This window comes from Clarias gariepinus, chromosome 15, assembly GCF_024256425.1.
Source record: "Clarias gariepinus isolate MV-2021 ecotype Netherlands chromosome 15, CGAR_prim_01v2, whole genome shotgun sequence".
In the NCBI taxonomy this organism is placed as follows: Eukaryota; Metazoa; Chordata; class Actinopteri; order Siluriformes; family Clariidae; genus Clarias; species Clarias gariepinus.
In genome coordinates, this window is record NC_071114.1 from 4,486,840 (window position 1) to 4,509,607 (window position 22,768).

The 22,768-nt window shown below is 34.6% G+C and overlaps 1 protein-coding gene across 1 annotated transcript; it reads right to left on the minus strand.

The window, feature by feature from the left end:
- Positions 1–10,894: 10,894 nt before the first annotated feature.
- Positions 10,895–21,557, minus strand: uchl5 (ubiquitin carboxyl-terminal hydrolase L5). The gene is made up of 11 exons (XM_053512521.1): positions 21,347–21,557; positions 19,113–19,176; positions 18,535–18,640; positions 17,416–17,541; positions 16,867–16,928; positions 14,297–14,427; positions 13,965–14,028; positions 13,777–13,879; positions 13,579–13,692; positions 12,092–12,190; positions 10,895–11,129 (listed from the first exon to the last, which is right to left on the minus strand). Exons 1-11 carry the CDS (start codon positions 21,420–21,422, stop codon positions 11,085–11,087), a joined length of 990 nt encoding a protein of 329 aa, XP_053368496.1. The 5' UTR covers positions 21,423–21,557; the 3' UTR covers positions 10,895–11,084.
- Positions 21,558–22,768: the final 1,211 nt, after the last annotated feature.

The following is a 22,768-nucleotide window of genomic DNA, read 5'->3' on the forward strand; positions in this document are numbered from 1 at the left end:
GTCTGTATTGTATTAGATTGTGAACTTCCTTTGCTCTTGTTTGTTTGGTTTGTTATTAAAAAGACTTTGTTTCACCATCATCACCCTCTGCGTCTACAGTATGCCTTGCCACACCATGCCCACAGTCCAACACCTAACAGTTCGTGACAAGCATCGAGTGTAGCTTTTGAAAGGGAACATATAACTATCTCAAATAAATCCTCGGTAAGGGCATAAGCTCAGAGGATATTCGTTTTTATTTTAGTTTTTCTCTCGCGTAGACGGCAGAGCTCTGTTTATATTTTTTTGTCAGTTTTCTTTTGTTTTCTTTCTAATTAACAATCCCACACCATCTCCAAACGGGAAGGTCCTTTCATGCCTGTCATAAGTACTCTTACACAACAAGTCACAACTCCTACTTCATTGACCCGCTCTAAAGCCCTGCTTCAGGGCTCTTATAATCATTTAAACATCTCATAGTGCGTCTCTACATACTGCACCACATAACAGTAGTAGTAGTATTTATAGTACAGTGGAACATTGTATTGTGAGTAACTTGGTCGAGCATTTTGCAAATTTTTTAAATAAATTTTTACTTATTGAACGAGCAATTGCATGATATACGTGTAGTACACATGCGCTTTATCAACACATATTCACAACTGAGCCAATGGTTCTTCTCCCCGCGTGCGCTGTGGGATTATGGGTAATCATCTCTCATGCTTAGTCTCAGTGTGCGACCGTATAGTCAACATCCGTGCGCCCATGTACGGTTTTTTATAATATTGTGACCATGTGCGTGTGCGCACATAAAAACAAACCAAGTGTCATTAGAGATAATCCTTGAGTCTCTCTCTGTCAGAAAGCATTGATTCTGTTAGTGTGTGCGTGAGCTGTCCCCGTGCCGAAGAAGTCTTCTGTGTTCTGTCTCAATAACTAATGCCCTGTTGCAAGTTTGCTAATGACACGACTGTGGTGGGTCTCGTCAGCATACAGAGAGGAAGTGCGGACTGGTGTAAGGACAACAGTCTGTCTCTGAACGTCGATAAGACAAAAGAGATGGTTGTTCACTTCAGGAGGACACAGAGCGATCACTCTCTGCTCAACGTCAACGGCTCCTCTGTGGAGATTGTCAAGAGCACAAAATTCCTGGGTGTCCACCTGGAGTAGAACCTCACCTGGTCCCTTAAAACCAGCTCCCTGCACAAGAAAGACCAACAACGTCTTTTCTTCCTGAGAAGGCTGAGGAGGGCCCAGCTTCCACCACTAATCCTCACCGCTTTCTATAGAGGCACAATCGAGAGCATCCTGAGCAGCTGCATTACTGTCTGGTTTGGGAATTGTGCCATATCGGATCGCAAGACCCTACAGCGGATAGTCAGGACAGCAGAAAAGATCATCTGGTTTATCTCCTCTCTATTGAAGACATATACACCACACACTGCATCCGCAAAGCTACAAGCATTGTCGCTGACATTAATGAAAACAATGCTCTGTTGGGATTCATTTCAAACATAAAGTGCAGGTTAATTTGTTTAATTTTTACTTTACATTTTGTATTAATTATTTTTATATAAATATTTTTGGGTTGTGGAACAAATTGTGAGTTTCCATTTTTTCTTATGTGGAAAATTAGCTTTGATATTTGAGTGATTTGATATACAAACACGCGTCTGGAATGAATTATGCCTGCAATCCAAGGTTTATCTATATTATTAGCAGTTTTTTTTGTGTGTTTTTTTGTTTGTTGTCATTAACATTTAGTGAATATAGATATATACCTTTGTTGATGATTGCGTGTTTATTACAGCCAATGAAAAACATGAATGCCCAGAAGCTGTAAAAGAAAGAAATAACGCAGTTCTGATAAAAAGAAATCTGAAGTTAATCTACCAGGAAGGTGAAACACTACACTACAGGTGTAAACCTGGCTTTGACTTTCAGACTGAGCCTCATGCCAACTGTTCTAAAGGACAATGGAATTACCCACAATGCATACAACATGAGTAAACCTACTACTAGCAAACCCTCACTCACTCATCGTCTATACCACTTATCCTGTATTCGGGGTCACAGGGGGGGCTGGAGCCTATCCTAGGAGACGAGGCAGAGTACACCCTAGACAGGGTGCCAATCCATCGCAGGGCACTCACTTACTCATTCGCACACTACAGGCAATTAAGGAATAACAATTTAGCCTAATCTGCATGTCTTTGGACTGTGGGGGGAAACCGGAGCACCTGTAGGAAACTCAACAAGCTTGGGGAGAACTTGCAAACTCCATGCAGACAGAGACTAGAATTGAACCCGGACACTGGAGGTGCAAGGTGTCAGTGCTAACCACTACACCACAGTGCCGCCTAGTAGCAAACCATGAGTTAAAAACAAACCATAAAACAAGCACAAAAAAATAATTCTAAGCAATCTCCCATAAACCAGCATTGGGATTGGGCTTTAGCGCTGGAACCACACTCTTCATCTTACTCACCGCTAACAATGTACTTTTATTGACTAAAAACATAGAGTGATCTTTAGAAAAAATGAAGTTCTACAACAAATGTACATTAAGGACTGATCACAAGTAAAAGTGAATGGAGCTCCGCATGGTCGTGGGCGGGCTTAGTTGCTTTGTAGAGATGAGATTCTGACATATGTTTATTTTTTAATTATTAACCTTTCTTTAACAACATGACTAGCATTTATTTGACATTAGCAATCTTGGATCGAAAATTGTTTACTGTTTATGTAAACATTTTTATCTATCTATAAGAATTTTTTTTATCTGTAAACACGTGCAAAGCGAAAAAGTGCTTAATGTCGTTTACTGGGTTTTATAGCTTTTTTAGATTTTGCAAATGCACTTGACAATACTATTCTTGCAAGAACAATTCCAGAACATCTGACCTTCATGTCTTAAAAAAACAAGTGACTGTTGCTGTTGTTGTTACTTAATTACCTAATGAGACATATAATTTCATAGTAAAAAAAAAATCCAATATTGTTCCATAATATAAAATATGTGTATGTGTGTACTTATTTATATACACATATTTCTACACACACACACACACACACACACACTAAAATTTATACTAAATATCCACAATATATTAGTATTATTGTGTATGGTATGTATATAAAGAGGTAAATTAATTTACATAGTAAACATTTTTATTTGTTTTTATTTTATGCTAATGTTTATGCTAATTTTTATGCTAATGCTTAAATTTATTAGGATTTATATAGTACAAATGGTTTAGGCCATTAATTTTACAAAAAAAAAAAAAAAACTTAACCTCTATCCTGTTGAATTTTATTTCAGCAACCTCAAACCATCAGAGAATGAAACGGCTCTCAATCAGCAGCCACTTCCAGGAGACAAAGAAATAGTCATACAAAATATGCTCAATATATAATCTTCATGTGTTTAAAAACATTTTAAAACGAATTTACAGCAGAAATGTCTTGATTTACTATTGCACCTGCTTTTGAGTGTCAAAATTGTAGCAGACGTTCCTGCACCTGCTAAAATAACGGACACATACAGACATCATGACGGTTATAACTAGTCCTAAAGATTCATTTATTTTAATTAATTTTTTTTTTTTTGTGAAATCTGCAGATTCTAACAAATTCTTTAATTAAGACTTTTGCAGTAAATGGCTGAATTTAGTTTTTAATGGAAAATTCTGCCAAACAATAAACACATTTGGAACTATTTAAATCTGTATATCATTCTTTCACTAGAAAATATCCAAGATTCTGACTTTGAGCAATTCTTCATGTGCGACATAAACTGAAAAAAATAAGTCAGGGCCTACTGTTTGACAGGGTGATATGTAATCACATTATGTCATGTAGAATGTTTTTTGATAATGTTTTATCTTTAAATAATATGAATTTGAATTTAAGGCCAATAGCAAATATATATATATATATATTAAATAGAAGGTATTGAAGGCAATTAAGGTATACATTTATTTATAATTAATTTAATAATAGCAAATACAGAAAAAAATGTTTACAAGGAAGATATTAGAAACATTTTTTTTTTGCTTTTCATTAGGACAAAATTAAATATTTTATGATTTTTTAATGATAAAAATACACATTACACTAACTTTAAGTGAGCTGAAACTAAGCATAAGGTGTGTGATTATGTATAGCAACAATTTTTGTATTAAAGTTCTTTTTACCTGACACTGGTCATATAATTCTATTTAATTAAATTTTATTTATATAGCGTTTTTAACGATTGTTAAGTTTGTAAATTGCTTTTTAACGATTGTTAAGTTTGTATGGAATGTGAATGTGTATGAATCAAAATGGTCAGATAGTCCCTGGTGAGCAAGCCGTGGGCGACAGTGGCAAGGAAAAAACAGACTCAACAGGGAACCCAACTCTGTTAGTGCTTTAGAATGTCTAATGATAGCAGTGTTGACAATGTGTAACAGATTCACATATACCCAAATTACATTTAAGCATTTTACATCACTTTATCTGTTTTTTTGATTCTGGGTAATTTTTCCTGTGAATGATAAATTTGTTATATATCATTAGGATGCAAGGAAATGGAATGATAGGTAAATAAAGGTGTCAGCAGCAGAAAGGCAATGGTAGCACAGGGCACGGCAAGATGCCAACAATGTAAGGAAGGCAGCAAATTTAAGAAAAGACACAAAAGCACAAAAGGAAAAATGCACAGCAGACAAGAAAAGTAGTGCTCTGGGTGAAAGGGTGCAAAGGTACTAGTGCAGGTACCACCACAAAGTCCTGAGCCAGACCATAAACCACAGATATCCAGGTAAACATTAGATCTCTGTGCAGTCTACTTTTCAAGAACTACTTGTCGAAAATCATGTAAGTGAACTGTTTCTTCTGAAATGTTTTGTCTTCTCTATAATTTGTACATGGTTTGTTTACACATTTTAAATAATAGTGCACTATGCAACTTTGGATCTGCATAGGAATTTATAGAGGGGAAATGTTCTTTTATTGTTCTCATCCTACCATTAATCAAAATACAAGCCTTTTTTGCTCTAATGTTTATAAATACAAATGTAAACATATAACTTCAAAGTAAATCCAAATTCTAGCAATCTGCTATTTCTTGAACTAAGAGCTCTGTGTTTAAATGCCCATTAAAATGTGCATACAATTTCTCTGTATAAGGGAGTTCTCCCTTGTTAATTTACTAATTAATTTTAATAAATTAAATAAAATCTAATAAATTTTACTAATTGATATTTAGTATTTAAAAGTTTAAATACTTTAATTATCCTATTTACATAAATATTTTTTTGCTTTCTTTAAATGTTTAAATACTAAATATTAATTTGTTTCTTTATTTTTTAAAGAAAGCAAAAAAATATTTATGTAAATAGGATAATTTAAAATAAACTTATTTTTTTATTGTTTCAGTCAGAATGAAGAAAATTAACAAGGGAGAACTCCCTTATACAGAGAAATTGTATATATATATATATATATATATATATATATATATATATATATATATAAATATTATATGTGTTTTATTGGTGGCAAATTGATCAGAAGCTGATTAGCTTAACTAGTACTCTTACTATGTTACAGAATTTCATTTTTAAAGCTTTGCTTAGAGGAAATGCACACCAGTATGGCAACCTTTCAGTTAAATGTGTTATGTTTACTACAAAACAAAAAGTTTATTTCTTATTAGGCTTAATTAGTTGATTTAATGGATGAAGAGATAGATGTTCTCTTAAGGAGGACCGGGTTTTAAATTGTTTCAAACTCTATATATTTGACCAACCAAGTTGCATCAAATGATCAGCAAATATAGGTAAACTCGTGATCCGCAGCCCATCTTTGCTCCTAAAGGACTGAACCTTTCTTGGATGCTGCTTTTGTAACAAATCATTATTACAATTACCTGTTGACATCACAAGTTTGAAATCACATCATTATTTAACCAATTTACCTGATTACTAGCCCTAAATTGCTCCTGTCCCAACCTTTTTTGGAATGTGTTGCAGGTCTGAATGACAAGAAAGGATGTATATTTATAAATTAAATGGTGTTGACCAGACAAAACATAAAATATTTTGTGTTCATATTATCTGCAATAAAATACAAGTCAAAGTAAATTTATAAATCACTACTTCCTTTTTTTATTTGCATTTTCAATACTGTCCCAACTTTTTTCTGATTTGGGGTTGTAGACTCACAGACATGACAGACAGACCTAATTATTATTATTATAATAAGGAATGGTGGGGAATTTAAGGAGGAAGGGAGGCAAGACAGGGAGAAAAAGAGTGAGGTTGCGCACTTGCGGCGAGCGATGGTGGTTGCAGAGTGGCAAAGTGAGCTTGTGTGGACAGCAGATCTCGCAGGCTCTTCAGCGGAATGTGCTCTTTTGGTGCAGCCGTAGTCAGAGGTCAAACACAAAGAAGCTAGCATGGCCGTCACTCTCCAGAGGCTGCAGCGTCGATCCAGACTGCAAAAGAAAAGACGCTGTTGGGCTTTCTTGTACAAAGAGCTAGTGTTAAGGGACCAGATGAGGTTCTTCTGCAGGTGGACACCCAGGAATTTGGTGCAGTCATCAATCTCCACAGAGGAGCCATTGATGCTCAGCAGAGAATGGTCGCTCACTTTAGTCCTCCTAAAGTCAACGACCATCTCCTTAGTCTTGTCAACATTTAGAGACAGGACTAAGTAACAAACAACCCTAACCCTATTTAGACCAATTTAATACATTTTACGAACATTCAACTACACACTCGTAGCCCCAACAATCAATGAGACAACGTTAGATGAATAGACAACAAAGTCCAGTTGCAAGTAGATAAGAGTTTCAGGAACATATTAATTCCTCTGCGTATACTAAAAGGGTTTTTAGTTTTCATTTTGACTGAAAAAAATGTTTATCACCTCTTAACTTTCCAGCAATCTTATTGTATTTTGTTAAATTGGTTTAACTGCTTTGGATATTTCTTTTTTATTTTGGATGCAAGATATCCTATAACTTCAAATATCCATTTAATATCTTAGGAGATTCAAATTCAAAGTGGATAACATCACCATTGTTTGCTTTTTCAGTGTTTCCTGTTGCAATCACATCTCCTAAATTGCTAATTATAGGGCATTTCTCCACTGAGGGGAAGAAAAACATCTTATTGACTGTCATCTAATGTTTTAATAAAAAAAATTACAAACAACACATCAAAATCCAGTATTTCAAAATATTACAATATTTTCTAAAATCAATAAAAAATTAATATGGTTTACAGTACAGAAATTCTGAAAAAGTATGTACATTTATGTACTTTGTCTGGATCTTTAACACAAATCACTTAATAAACATGGCATGGCAAGTAGGTAATCAGGCATTATTAAAGATTAGATTGTTTTAATAGCAACTAAACAGCTTGTCTGTAATGCTTTGTCAAGTGTTTCTCATCTTTCTCTTGTCAATTTCACATGGAGAATTAGGTCATGTGACTTGGCTGGCCAATAATTACAGTAATACACTGCCTGGCTGAAACACAAAGTCATATCCTTTAAGATTTCATTCAGTCACCTTTTGCTTTGATTACAGTACACAATGTGGTGGCCAGGTTACGTGTAGAAAACGATTCCGCATGCTACCAGAGCGACAGACTATAAGTATGCCATTCCTCTTTTTAAATTTGAGACCTGTATTTACTAAGCCTCGCAGAGTAGGAAATCGCTCCTAAGTGGCCAAAATCAACATTTCTCAAAATGTAGGAGAGCTTCAAAGGTGTCCTAACTGGTTAGGAGTAGCACGGAAATGGTGTTCAGGCCGAGAGGCGCGTGGAGGAGAAACGTTTTAGTAAAATTGAGTTACATGGAGCTCACAAAAGATGGTTGGACAAAAATGTAATTGTTTGTGGTATGTAACTGGTCCTTTAATGAACAGCCCGTATGCTGTATGTGCAGGACCTCCATTCGCTTTTTTTAGAGGTAAGAGTAGGGCAAAAATTTTTCTTAATTATTTCTATATACAGCATACAAGATGTTTGTTATTGAACCAGTTTCATTCCATACACAATGTAAAAATATTTTTTACATTTTTGTCATAACGTATCTCCTATGAGGTCAGTGTCACTCAATGTTACTAAAATGTCTCTCCTCCACATGTGCATCTCTGCCTAAATGCTATTTTATTGCTACTCCTAACCAGTTAATAACCTTAAAAGGGAGAGACATTGTGCTGTCAGGGGCGTGGTCAAGCACGCAATTAAAGTATGCAGTGGTCAAGTGGGAAAGGATTGACACCTGAAGATAATATGAATAATTACTGACCGTGTGGTACTGTAAGTCAGGTTTTATTTCCAAATTCAAAACAAAACCATATGCGCTCACATGCATTTGAACTTTGTATGCACGTTTCACACACACACACACACACACACACACACACACACACACACACACACACACACGTAGTTGTTTTTTTTTTCCAACTCACAGCAACACACACTAACCATAACCTCCTCTGGGGCCTATCATGCTTCACTACATCGTCACACCACCACCACTGCACCACAGCCATGACGCCACAATACATTCTTAAAAATAAATAAGGCACTGGTAAGAGCAGCAAAACCTTAAAAGCTTTGGGAGACACCTAAAATGGACCATCACATCTTTTTCACATTAACCAGCCAAGTCAAAACCACTCAGGAGCAAATAGATAGCACTGTCCAAGTGCTCAAAATACCCCAAAGCATCATCTGGCAATCATGGTGGCAGCAGTGTAATGGCATTGTGTAAATGCCTGACAGTGGAACTGGCTCATTGGTGTTTACTGGTGATCTGACTGGTGATAAAAGTAGCAATTCTACTTTTTGTTGAGATAAAAAAAAAGATAGTAGAATGCTAAAAAACTTATAAAGGAAATCACTTCAAAGTAAAGATATATGCAATGTGAAAGCAACCAAATGCAAACAAATGGAATTTTATTAAAGTTATCCGACCTCAAACCAACTTAGCTGGTTTTTTATTTACAAGGCAAATTTGAAAGCAAAAAGACCCACAAACAAGTAGGAACCGCAGGCGACTGCAGTAAAGGCCAGGTAAAGCTGCTCAAGGAGGAATTACATAATTTGGGGAATTTAGGTAGTCATTGCCTACAAAGTATTTAAAAAAAAAACAATCTAATATTTATGATTGTTAGTTTTTCCAGTTTCTTTTGAGCCAAAAAAACATGGAGGGAATGTGCAAAAATAGCTGCAATTCCTAAACAGTAGTTTTCTAAAACATCCAGGTATACTGAACGCAGCATTAACTTTTTCATCAATATGGAACAGTAGCTCTTCTGTAAGATCAGACACAATGAACTAACCTTCATTCCACAAGTACGTAGATTAGTGAGCTTTAAGTGCCCAAGACCCTGGCACTGCATAAGTGGACCACCACATAAACCCTGACATTTTGGTAACACTCTGACCCAGTTGTCTAGACATCACAATCTGTCCTTTGTCAAAGTTGTACAGATCCTGACACCCATTTTCCACCGCTATGATAGGTTCCAGTGTTTTTCACTTCTGCGGTCAATAGAGTGTTATGGGAAATTGGTGTATATAGCATTTATTACACATGACTTTTAATTAGCTATTTTTTTTTCATTATAATTAACTTTGTTAATTCATCTATTGGACTGTTCAGATACTACAACTGCACACACCTATTTATTTTACTACCGTGTAAACTTTTGTTCAAGCATTTAAATTGCCATAGAGATGTTTGTGAACATGACAAACCTGAAATTTCTACATTTCATACATTCGGCCATAAATTATAGAGATTGGGGGGGAAATTATATGGTAGTTATGAATTGTGATTCTTTTGTGTGCAGATTCACATATCACCATATCACAGACTCCAAAATTTAAAAAAAATATTTATTATCTTTATAATAGAGCTGCATTGTCGATCAGCAAGTGACCAGATTTAGCTGTTTTTCAGCTTGATCAGCCTTGGATATAACCGATTCTGTGCTGAGTACACAAGCTTCTAAGTGGTGCAACAGAAAATTTTTTTTGACATTGTTATCAAAAGTTGCATTTTGCATGCCTTTTTCTCCATACACTGCCAGTGAATTAGTCTCGAAACTAAATCATTACACACACTTATACCAGTCTTAAAACAGTGAGCGCTAATTAATCTTAAAACACAAGCATAAGAAGCCCGCGTGGTGGGAGTAAATTATTTGCCTAGTCCTTTTAAAAATAATAATTATGGTGGATGACAGTGCTGCTTAGTAAAAATGTAGCTTTTTGTTGGATTTAATTTTAAGTTAAATGTTACAAGTGTTTTATTTGAAGCACTTTAGTATTGTTTGAATGCTGCCCTTGTTTTTTTTTTTTTGTTTGTTTTTTACATGAGAAAACTAATGTTATAGGGAAAGGACTACATTTAATTGTTTGTAATGTGAAATTTTGTTGTGAAGCTGCTGAATAAAGCTAAGGCATAAAACTTAAGTTACAAATTCTTTTTTTAAAGGCTCAATATTCTAAAATCTGAAATAATGACATATGGATACAAGGAATGTATTAAATCATGATACAGAATCACAATATTAATCAAAGTTGCAACCGAGTATCATAACGTGTGGTGACTCTTGATTTCCATAAATAATATTTTAGCATCAAAATTAAGACTTGCAAGGTTTAAAATGTGTTAAATTGTCTTAGAAATGTAAAATATTTTGTGTAATAGGCAAAAAGAGTATAGTTTAACGTTAAAGGTTTTTATGTAAAAATGTATATCGTAATAACATTTCAATCAATATTCCATAGATTAGTTTCATAGACACAGAAAATAATTTCCATTTTATAAATAATTTCTGATTTGCATGTCTGTTGGCTAAATAAATAAATAAAACCACACTAGTTCTGACCAACAATAGCACTTGTATGAAAATAAGACAGGTTTATTTCAACATCTTTCTGCATGCAAACATGAAGTCTTAAACATCACATTAAGTGCCACACATGAGTTGAGTTTCCAGGTGTCATTAATATTGTTACAGATGGCAAAAGTAGATTGAGTAATATTGTGAAAAATTACACAAAGTACTGTAAAGTCTGTTGTTTCTACTTTGCTTCTTGAATCTTTTTGGCACTTTGCTTTTCCTTGGCCTGTTGAGGGAAAACACAACAACAAAGAATGTGTTTAGTCTTATTGTTAAGCCACTTTAAGTGTTAATGTTCTGGTCAAAGTTTAGAAAGTCCTAACTACATTTTTTGACTGTGTACATTAGGGACAAACATGATAAAAGAAAATTAAAACTAAAATGTATTTGATGCTCTCAGTGTGCAACTGCATTATAAATCCAGAAACCTTTACCTCACAACACACATGAGAAAATGAGAGTGAAATAATTGTTGTTTTAAGTAATTGTGTTTCATTAGTCCTAGAATTAAAATTAGAAAAGAAAATTACTTCTTTGCTAATATTTTTTCTTTATAGTAGATTTTATAAAAAAAAAAAAAAAAACACTTCAGCATTAAGTGTCAATTAAGAAATAGTTTTTCTTTTTATTATATGTATAAAAGTTGAGCAAATGATATATTAAAAAAAAAAAAAAAAAAAAAACTCGCTTCTGTCGCACCGCAAAACAGGCAGATGAAGAATATGAGAATTCGGAAAGTTAACAGAATATGTTTAAAAATACATATAAAAGATAAGACATTCACACAGTGATGGATGAAGATACCCAAATATGTCTACCAATATCTGTGTATCAGAAGCGAAGAGATGCTCGGTTATTAGCGGTTGTAATTGGCTCAATGCAAGGAGTAAAGGACAAGTGTATAACAACCATCAAGAAACGTACATTTATTGTTTAAGTTTATTTAAATTGCAAGCATATATAAAAAAATTTTTAATAATGAACAAAAGTATTAAAAGTTATAAAATTTGTTGAAACACTGCTGCACGACTAGGAGCAAATTTGTGAACAAACCTGCATACTATAATACATATCATGCATCAGAGAAATGTGTTTAACGATTGTTCTATATAATATCATTTATAATTATTTAATAATATGTATTTTCTCATAACACCCAGCTCTAATAGTCAAAGATTTTAAACATACCTTTTCCACCAATGGCATCAGTTGCTGATATTCAGCAAGAGTCTTCAACAGTTCCATGATGAAGGGGAGGTAGTTGTGCTTTCTTCTGATGTTTTCAATCTACATTAATAAAAGTAAATATATACATACATATACATATATTAGTACTATAGTAACAAGTGACAATCTTTTAAAAAAGAAAGAAAAAAAAAAAGTCATTTAAGCCTCCCTGACAGCTTTGACTATTCTGTCCTGCAGACTGGCTGCTTTACTGCCTGTTTTTTTTTTTTTTTATCCCACATTATTCTGTGTAAAATCTATAGACTGTTGTCTGTAAGGTAAGAGAATTAACTGTGATGGATTGTCACTAGTGCGAATTTCTTCAACGAAAATAATTAAAAAAAAAAAAAACATATTCGCTGATGACCTTTTTTTTTTTTTGACTCTGACTAAGGCGAGACTATGACGAGACGTCACGGATATCAATGAACAGTGACAGTGACGAAATTAGCATGCAATATTGTTGACGAAAAAGACAAGACTAAAATGCGGTTTGAAAAAAATACAAGTTCAGTCATCTTTATTTTTATGTCATGACATCAGCATTACTCGGGCAAATTAGAAGAGCCGATATTTGGGCCGATTTTCTTCATATTGAACCAGAGAAAAAAAGCCGATATGACGTAATATCGGAGGACAAACAGCGTGGGAAACACAATCGCTGAAAAAACAATAAAAATGTGTAAATTCATATTTAAAAAAAAAAAAAGTTTCAAAACACTGTACTGTCCATAATGCTCCTACTGTTGTAGATAAAAAAAATATGGACATGCAGCAGTTGTTGTGATGTTAAAAATAAACATTATTAGCTGAAAAGATCAGATGAAAACATTTTAAATGTTAAGATAATTATTTTGTGAAAATCCTTAATGGTCCTTAACCATTAATGGTCTTAATGGAAATAATCCTTAACCTAATGATTTTCGCTAGAGTAGACTGACTATAGCCTTAATTAATAATAATAATAATAATAATAATAATAATCTTATTGCTAAAATGTTGTGTTTTCATAGACTAAAACTAGACTAAAATGTCTAGACCTTACTCGGCTAAACCTTGACTAAACAAAAATAGGATAGGATTGACTAAAACTAACAGTGACATTTATCCTGGGACTAAGACTTAAATTAAAAATGGTTGACAAAAGGTCTCCTGGGATAGGCTCCAGACCCCCCGCGACCCAGTATACAGGATAAAGAGGTACAGATGATGAGTGAGTAAGAGAGTAAAAGAATGAAATGTAGTGATCATCGGCATGTCAAGAAATATTGGCAAACATCCCCCTAAAGAGAATATTTGCGTCATTATTTGCTATTCGCCCACATACATATATTAAGGGTACATTTAACATCCACCTATCGAAGTTTAAATTGCAATGGCATAATGTGTCAAAATCAAGTTTTATTTTTTTAAATGAAGAAGATATAACTGGGAGAATATAGACATACTTTATATTTTTTTAATTTCTGGTTCTCCTCCTCAATCAGGAGCTGGTACTTGGCGATCTCCGACTGGATGGAGCTCAGGAGATTAGCACTTTGGTCTGTATCCATTGGCTCTTCCTGTGATCACAAGGAAATTATTGTTTAAAGAAATGAACAGCTGAACAAAGTATTTTAAAATCATTTCCCATCAGGAAATCTTACCTCTGTTAAGTGAGTCTGTAGCTCTGTAATTTTACGCTCATAAATCATCTTACGATCAGACACGATGGCCATTAAGTTGAAACGGATTTCTCCCTCACTGTATCTGATAAGCAATAATTGCAAGAACAAAATAAAACAATATATTCGCTTTAAAAGAACTTAGAATTGTAATTTGGTGCAACACTTACTTTTGTATTCTTTTCTCAATAACTGGTCGAACTGCATTGATCCAGTCATCCTGGTTGCAAGTGCCTGAATGAAAGTAATTTATTTAACAGAGACTCTTGCTAGCTCAGTGATATAAAAAATAAAAATTTACGAGAAAACTACTGGTAACAGATTAACCAGATTTAAGGAGCTATCAAATTTTCAATAATTTTATTTTTTACACTGAAATTAACAGCATCATTTAGTATATTATATTTAGATGAGATTTGTAAAACAACTTATGAATATTTGCTATAATGTGCCACAGTAATAAAAAAACATCAAACAAGTAACGTTAGCTCTGAAACTTTACCGAGGTCAATAGGTCCTTCGCGTAGTCCATCTAATTCATAGAGTCTACCATTGACAGGCACGTAGCTCACAAAATGGAAAGCATCTTCATCCTTTGCTGATGACTTTGCATCAAACTCGAACATCTGCTGCCTGATAAGAAATTGAGAAAGTATTTACCGTTTTATGATGATCAATATTCTTGTATTCTTACAATATTCTGTGGTCTCCTACTTGTGCAACAACACTTAGAAATTTAAATATAATATAAACTGCACGCTAAAACAGTGTGGTGGGTCTTTGAGGCACTGGGTGTTCTAATATTCTGCCTCGGCCAGAATTGGGTGCCCATGGTCCTGTAACCAGTTTACTGCTATATAATTGACAATCTATGTTAGTTAAATTCAAATGGCAGTGGTGTTATAGACTGACTGTAGGGTTAATTAATTAATTAAAATAATCTTATTATGGAAGGATATTAAGAAATATTTAACCATTTCAGACAAGTTGTCTCTTAAGTCTCCAATTGCGTTTAATCTTGATTTTCCAACTTCCATACAGAGCATTGGCTTTTTGACTTGGAGGTGAAGAGAAGTGTCTAAATTAGGTCACTTATTTGATGATGGCCAAATGAGATCATTTCAGGAGTTAAGAAAGGAATTTAGTCTGCCCAGTAAAGATTTAAAAAAATTCCTCCAAATACGACACTTTTTAGAGTTGCAGTTAAAAGAAGGTAATATATGATTTGATCTTACTGAAATAAAAAAAAAGCTTTTCTCTTCATGCCCTTAAAAAAAAAATTATATGCATTGTTGTCCAATGTCGGTCCTTCGACCTTTGACTCCTTAAGGATGACATGGGAAAAGGACTTGGGGTCTATTTTCAGTGATGAGGAGTGGCTATCTGTCTGCTCAAATATCTTTCCCAAAAGTGCTTCAATTTCGGTTCATGAACAAAACTTTAAATGTATTCATAGAACTTATTTAACCCCAGTTCGCCTCTATAGAATATTTCACAATTAACATCAGCTATTATAGCTGAACTGCCTACCACCTTACACACTGTATAAATGCAGATCATTTACTGCTTTCTGTTTCACCCAAATGAGGATGGGTTCCCTGTTGAGTCTGGTTCCTCTCAAGGTTTCTTCCTATTACCATCTCAGGGAGTTTTTCCTTGCCACTGTCGCCCTCGGCTTGCTCACCAGGGACAAACTGACCATTTTGATTCATACAAATTCACATTTCATAAAAACTTATATAATTCTTTTGACTGTGTAAAGCTGTGTTTGCGGCAATGAAAATTGCTAAAAGCGCTATACAAATAAAATTGAATTAAATTTAATTGTTCTCCCCTATGCTTTAAATGTAACATGGAGATTGGCACAGTGATGCACGTGTTTTGGGATTGTGACAAAATCAAAATGTACTGGAAAGAGATTCACAAAATCGTTAAAAACAAATTATTGGAAAGACATTTGCTTTGTCCCCAAAAGTATATCTCTTGAATTGTACAGTGGAACTGTGTCTTGACTCTGATAGAGAATGTGTATTGAATTTCTGTATATGTTTGGCCAAAAAATGTATATTATTACTATAGTCAATTGCTCAGATACCTTCGAGTCAGGTAACCACACTTTTACCACTGGAAAAATTAACTTATGACTTGCATCAAAAATCTGGGGTGTTCTGGCAAATTTGGTCCTCTCTCTGGAACTTTCTTGAGGGTCCTCATTGACTTTGCCTTCCTAAACTTGGTTTGTGATTTGTTTTTATTTTTGTCTTGGCATTTAAGCATTTATAGCCATTAGAATGTTTTACAAAATTTTGCCTGTCGTCGAGATACCTGTACCACTGCTGTTGTTTTGGTAAAAATAATAAAAATAATAATAATATTCTTATTGATAAAATATGTTTTCATAGACTAAAACTAGACTAAAATTTCTAGACCTTAGTCGGCTAAACCTTGACTAAACAAAAATAAGATATCCCAGGACTAAAATAAAAAATGAGTGCCGAAAAGTCCCCTGGGATAGGCTCCAGGCCCCCCCCCCCCATGACCCTGTATACGGGATAAATAATTCTTTTGATTGTGTAAAGCTGCTTTGGGACAATGGCAATTGTTAAAAGCACTATACAAATAAAATTTAATTGAATTGAATAAAGAGTACAGATGATGAGTGAGTGAGAAAGTAAAAGAATGAAATATAGTTATCATCAGCATGTCAACAAATATGATGAATTTATATTAAGGATACATTTAACATCTACCTATCGAAGCTTAAATTGCAATGGCATAATGTGTCTAAAATCAATTTTTTTTCCCCCATCAAATTGCCTTAGTGAGAACATCTACAGAAATGGACTGAAAATTAAACTTGACTGAAATGAACAAAATATAATTGGGGGAATATAAAAATACTAGCTGGTCAGTGTATACATTATACACAAACACTGTCTAATTTCTCAATTTTATACATGTACTATCATAAAAATGACAAAATCCCTCTGATTTTACAGCATCCATTTTACATACTAAAGTCATTGGCTACGTTTGGATTAGTGTTGGTTTAAGTAAGTTGAGATATTTTACCTGGCAAAGCTGTTGTGAACTTGTCGAATTACTTCAGAGTTACTGAGAGCAAGGCCTTTCATCTGATAAAGAAAAACAATATATTAATTAGGACAAATGTATGTGTATTCAGATAAAAATAATACATTTCCAACTATGTAAGTACATCGCAAGTACTTAAAAACTGTAACCTAGCAGCCCTTTTGCTGTGATGGGGATGGAGGTGTGTCATGCAGCTCTCTGAAGAAGTTTTTGAATACTGCATTCTCCTCTATACTTAGTAGTGTCTCATATTTGCTGTTATAAACTTTCCATCTGCTATGGTATATATGGTAGAAATTGCAATAATAGCGTACTTGACTTGATGCATTTAATTGAGAGTTGCATTAGCCAGGAATTGGAGTCTTCAAGCAGCAAAATATTAAAATATTACTGAGGTCTAGATCCAAGTAGATCTTAGACCCTTTATAGTAGGATATATATACTGGCAGTGTTGAATCTATCAACTGTCTTTCCAACAGTTCATATGTCAAATGAATAAAAAAAAATAATAATAAACATTCAACTTACTGCAGCATCAAAGCTTTGTGAGAACTCTCTGAACTCTGTCAGTGTTTCACCAAGGTGAATGTCAGGATGAGAGCAGTTTAGTAGTACACTGACTATTGCTTGGGTCGCACAAGCGTTGTTGATTACCTAAAACCCAGAGAATTTAAAGAAAGCTGAATCATTTAATTGTCATAGTACATAAACTGAAAGCACTGATTACAGAACACAATATGGCCACTCTAACAATCCGAGTCCTGGAATATGGCTTTGCCATAATAATACTCCACTGAGCGTCATTCAGATTATCGACTGACTTAATTTTTATTGCCACGTAACATTGCTGAAGCAACCCCAGATCATAACACTGCCTCCAGAGGCTTGTAAAGTGGCCACTATGCATGATGGGTACACCGCTTCATGCGCTCCCTTCTTACCCTGACATGCCCATCGCTCTGGAATAGGCTCAATCTGGATTCAGCAGACCACATAACCTTTTTCAATTGCTCCAAAGTTAAATCTTTAGGCTCCCCACAGCAAACTAAAAAAAATAAATGTTCTGATGAGTCTCACTAACTAGTTGTTTATAAGGCCACACAGTTGTTGAAACTTGAAACCTTGTTGAAGTTCTTGTCACATTGTGTGCGTATGGAAATAATCTTACTTTCATTATTAAACATAGCTCTGGTTTTGACTTAATTTTTATACCATGCAACTTTAAGCGTGTATGCGATCTCCATTTATGATTTTTTCGGACCACATTTCTTCCACAAAATTGACGATTCACTACCATCCTTCGGGACTCTGATAATGTGTTGAAGGGTTCTTAACACAGTTCCAGTCATTTCAAATCTTTGCGTGATGCAGCCCAATAATTTGATTATTCTGAAATAGAGACCTTTATTTTGACCTTACAGTACATAGCACATGACAAGCCCCACATTTATTACCAAAAAAAATGTATTTTGTTACAGCCTAAAAAGCAGCTACTATTAACTTCACATGGGTGATTAGCCTTACATAAATGCAGAAACAATATAAGCAAACTAATATAAACCTTGTGGCCAAAACACTGTCTAACTTTCTGACAATCGGAGCTGAACAGTGTAGTAATATAACTGCACACAGTCTGCCATAATGTACCTGCTTGGCAAAAAAGATCTGGTCGAGTCTTGAGTCCTGTACGATGGAGCCAGCTGGTTCCTCACCAGGTTGCCATTTAAAGAGAAATATTAAGCCGTGAACTGGTCTAGAACACATAAGATACAGAATCAAGAGATTATATTTTGTTAATTAAAAAATTTTAAACTTTTTTTCTTTTCTCCAGTTCAAGTCGTGAAATTTCAGTTTTGCTGCCAAAGGTTTTCACTTGCAGTTCTGACCCAAATCTCATTTGTGGATGTGTGGGTATTACAGTGCTCCACTCTCATTGGCCAGCTGCTTTTCAGCAGATTTTCACAAAATCTCTCAAAAACCTCTGGATGGGGATTGCTGGAGCAGGATTCTACAGACAATATAGTGAATTTTCCTTTGTGCATGTGCGTGATCACAAGGAATCCGATATACCTGAAGATGATCAGACGATCAAGCTCAAAACTGGCCGATCAACTGGAGCACCTTCAGTTATCATCAGTGCGACACTTAAAGAGAAGTGTGTTTCAGCATTCCCAGTTGGCATGTCTGAATATTTACAACAGTATTCACTATAGATTAATTCTTACTTGAGATTTTGAAAGTTCTCTGGCTCCATGCTCCATATTTCTTCAACTTGTGCTCCTTTGCATCCTAACATTAGGGAAAGAAAAAAAAACATAAACCAGCTTTAAACATTTATGCTTGACCTAAAATGAACAATTTGATTTTGGCTGCAGAATTTCTGTTTTTTAATATTTATTTTTATTTTGTCTGGGGCTCAATTTTAACACTTGATTTTTTAACAATGAAATAACTTAAATGTTAGTAATCTAACATGACTGTGTAAAAATACATTGTACTATGTATTAACATAAAACACAATAACCCAATCAAAAACACAAATAAGCATAGTATGAAGAACTGGAAGATTATAAGCATTTAATAGATTTTTTTGACCCCCTTTTTTTTCACCATCATACTGTAGTACTAGTGTTCACGTTACAACAATACTCCAGTGATCCTTCTGCTCTTCAGACTAACATGATCCATCCTGATGCCCTACTTCTCCTTAGAGCCTCCTTCACCTAAAATCTCACCACTACTGAAAATTGATTTACATAGATAGCCTAATATGAAGCATTTTTGACATATGAAAGAAGAAAGCCGAACCGAATGCCAGCTAACTTACGTGTACGTTCAGGAGCCGTTCAAAATTTGTTTGTGTCAGTGGAAAGTCAAATGCAGCGAGTTTACCTATTTATTTAGTGAAGACTGCATTTACATTATTTTTTACAGAAAAAAGGCATTTCACAATTCAAACTTTTCCCTTAAGAAATTGCCCCCGGAACGGATTAAATCAAACCACTGTATCGAATTAATTAAAAACAATGTGTTAAAGGTATGTATTTGTTGTTTGTCGTATGCAGTAGACCCCGTTTGTACTGGCAGGTAATGCTGGCGGCTACCACCACAAGTACATTTCAGACCTGTGGGAAACACTGCATTATAGCCTTTTATATTATTAACCTAGTTAACCCAGTGTAAGTATGTATCCAGTGATGTAAACTTTAAAGCACTTTTTGTAAGTCGCTCTGGATAAGAGCGTCTGCCAAATGCCTAAATGTAAATATTATGATCAAAGCGAGTTTACTTTTGTTCATTATAATTAGAGCAATTAATTGCATAAAAAACTAAATCACAATATGAACCTGTGCAATATATTACAGGTTATATTAGACATAGTCAGGACTTCATATAGAGTTTATCAATAATTTTTATTTAGTTTTTTTTTTTTTTTTTTACATAATTTTGAGACATATAAATACACCACATCACAAATTTTCAGCTTAAGAACTGAAATTTTGAAAGAATTTTGTCTCCGCATATGAAGCATTTTCGGCATACGAGCAAACAAACCGAGCCGAACCGGTTGTGCATACATGCGAGAAATGTTAAAAACTTGTTTGATAACTATCTTGTTACTATGTACAATATCTTGTTCTAACTTGTTAACTATATCATGATCATAAATTAGGGTTAAGTGAGGTTTAATGTCTGTTTTTTTTCATATTTTACTTTATTTAAATGCCTTTTCTAAATTTTTTCATATGTGCAAAATATAATAATAGTGTTGGAAATTGTGATAGTAATATTTTAGGCTGGCTGGAGCGGATTGTCTGCATTTACATTATTTCCTCTGGGAAAATGTGTTTCGCAATACGACATTTCACCTTTAGAACTTTGGAGAGGATTAAATTCGCAAAAAAAGACAAACATCCTCTTAATGAGATCACTTGCACATTTGATGTTAGATAAAATGTATAGATTTGAATACAAAACTGTACTTTTAATATTTTAATATCACAGTTTTAATCACAATTGCGATGTGATTTTATTTTATCAAACCGTCCAGCCCTGGTTAGAGCTGTGTGAACACTGCGCATGCGTGGTACAAATCGGGCAGCATCCACCGCTAATTATGGACGAAAATCGGGAAACGAATCAACCAGGAGATAACAATAAGACGCCGATTATAAAACTGAATTTCATTTATATATATATAAAAAAAAAAAAGCGAGACAAAACAGAAGGCCACATACTAATCAGCGGCTTTATTTCAAGTGCGCCTGAGTTTAGGAAAAGGATATTAGCTGTCATGCTAGTCAGCGCCATCATCACGTAAACAGGAAAAACAATAGACGAATAGCTCATGAAGGTTATTATAATCACTGCAGGACACTCCCTTTTAACGGGTAAAGTGTGGATTATTAACCGATGCTAGCTAGTTTTGTGTGTGTGTTACTATAGCAGCAGGGCTTACCAAAGCCTTTTATCAGCTCTGTGAAAACTCCAGGGTCACTTTCCATCAGACACCACTCTCCAGCACTTCCTGCCATGTTTTTTTTTTTTTTTTAGTTTTGTAAAACAAAATGGTTATGGCGTGCAATAAATAACAAAACTAGCAGACAAAATATTCCAACGCTGCCAGCATTCATTCACCAACACGCCAGCTTCTTCTTAATCGTCAACGTTTTTTTGTAAATGGCTGACCTGTTAGTGGTGCATTACTGCCACCTGCTGGACTGGAGAATGATGCTCAGGGCTTCCTGGAATTCCTTTTTGGAATTCTAAATAGATTTTTTTTTTTTTACTTTAACGCTTTGATTTAATTTAATTGATTTAATTCTTGATTTGATTTAATTTTGCCGTAGTGGTTACCACTGTGGCCTCAACCTCCCAGGGTCCGGGATTCCCGCCTTGGGGTCTGTGTGTGCATGGAGTTTGGATGTTCTTCCCGAGCATGCTCTGGGAGAGGGTGCACTCTTGACAGGGTGACAATCCATCCCAGGTCGCGCACACTCGCACATTTACACACTATGGGCAATTTAGAAACACCAATTAGCCTTATATGCATGTCTTTGGACTGTGGAAACCAGAGTACCAGGAGGAAACCTACTAAGCTCGGGGAGAACATGCAAACTCCACACACACACACACATACTGGAGATGGGAATCAAACCCTCGACACTGGAGGCAGTTCAATTAAATTCTCTTTTATTTATTTATAGGAACATTTACAATGATCAAGACCTATTCTAATTGTAATATGCACCTTGACTTTGATTTAAGACAGACTGGAAAAAACTTTAAGATTTCTGACACAGTGTTATAGCTGTACGAAGTTTAATATAACCAATTTAATGAGCTGCTGTGATTTACATGACTGATATTGGGACTTTATTAGGAGTCTGTTAGAAGAAAAAAAGTAATGTGTTGGATCCTGCAGGTACAATGTTCTCTTTACCTCACACATTACATTTACACACGTATAATACTGCACAATAAGGATATTTGGACTGAGTTGGTGAAGTGTAGAGTAGTGTGTATCCAGCTGGGTCAATCAGTTATTATAATTAGGGGTATATAATCTAATCAACCCTCTAGGAGGATTAAGAATTATTGGTACATGACAAAGAATCATTGATTTTATTATGCTGCATCACTTAACATACAGTACCTTTAACTCTGAGACACTGCCTGACATAACGCAGAATTCTGCCATGCTTGATTTCAGGAATTATTATTTTCTTATTGCAACACTTTTTGGATAAAAATCTTCCTTTGTGTTTGATCACAATGAGCTTTTTAAATCACACCTACTCAACAATGAATAGACAGAGGAGTGTAGGCAATTAAATATGAACCAATACAACAGGCATAAAAGTGTATTATAACCATCTGG

Bases quoted from the DNA above. Each gene is read 5' to 3' on its own strand.
- uchl5 (XM_053512521.1), bottom strand. From the start codon at position 21,422: ATGGCAGGAAGTGCTGGAGAGTGGTGTCTGATGGAAAGTGACCCTGGA. The intron at 19,177-21,346 runs GTAAGCCCTGCT...CCCTAATGTTAG, and splicing joins AGAGCTGATAAAAGGCTTTG to GATGCAAAGGAGCACAAGTT. The intron at 14,428-16,866 runs GTAAAATATCTC...ATTTCTTATCAG, and splicing joins GTTCACAACAGCTTTGCCAG to GCAGCAGATGTTCGAGTTTG.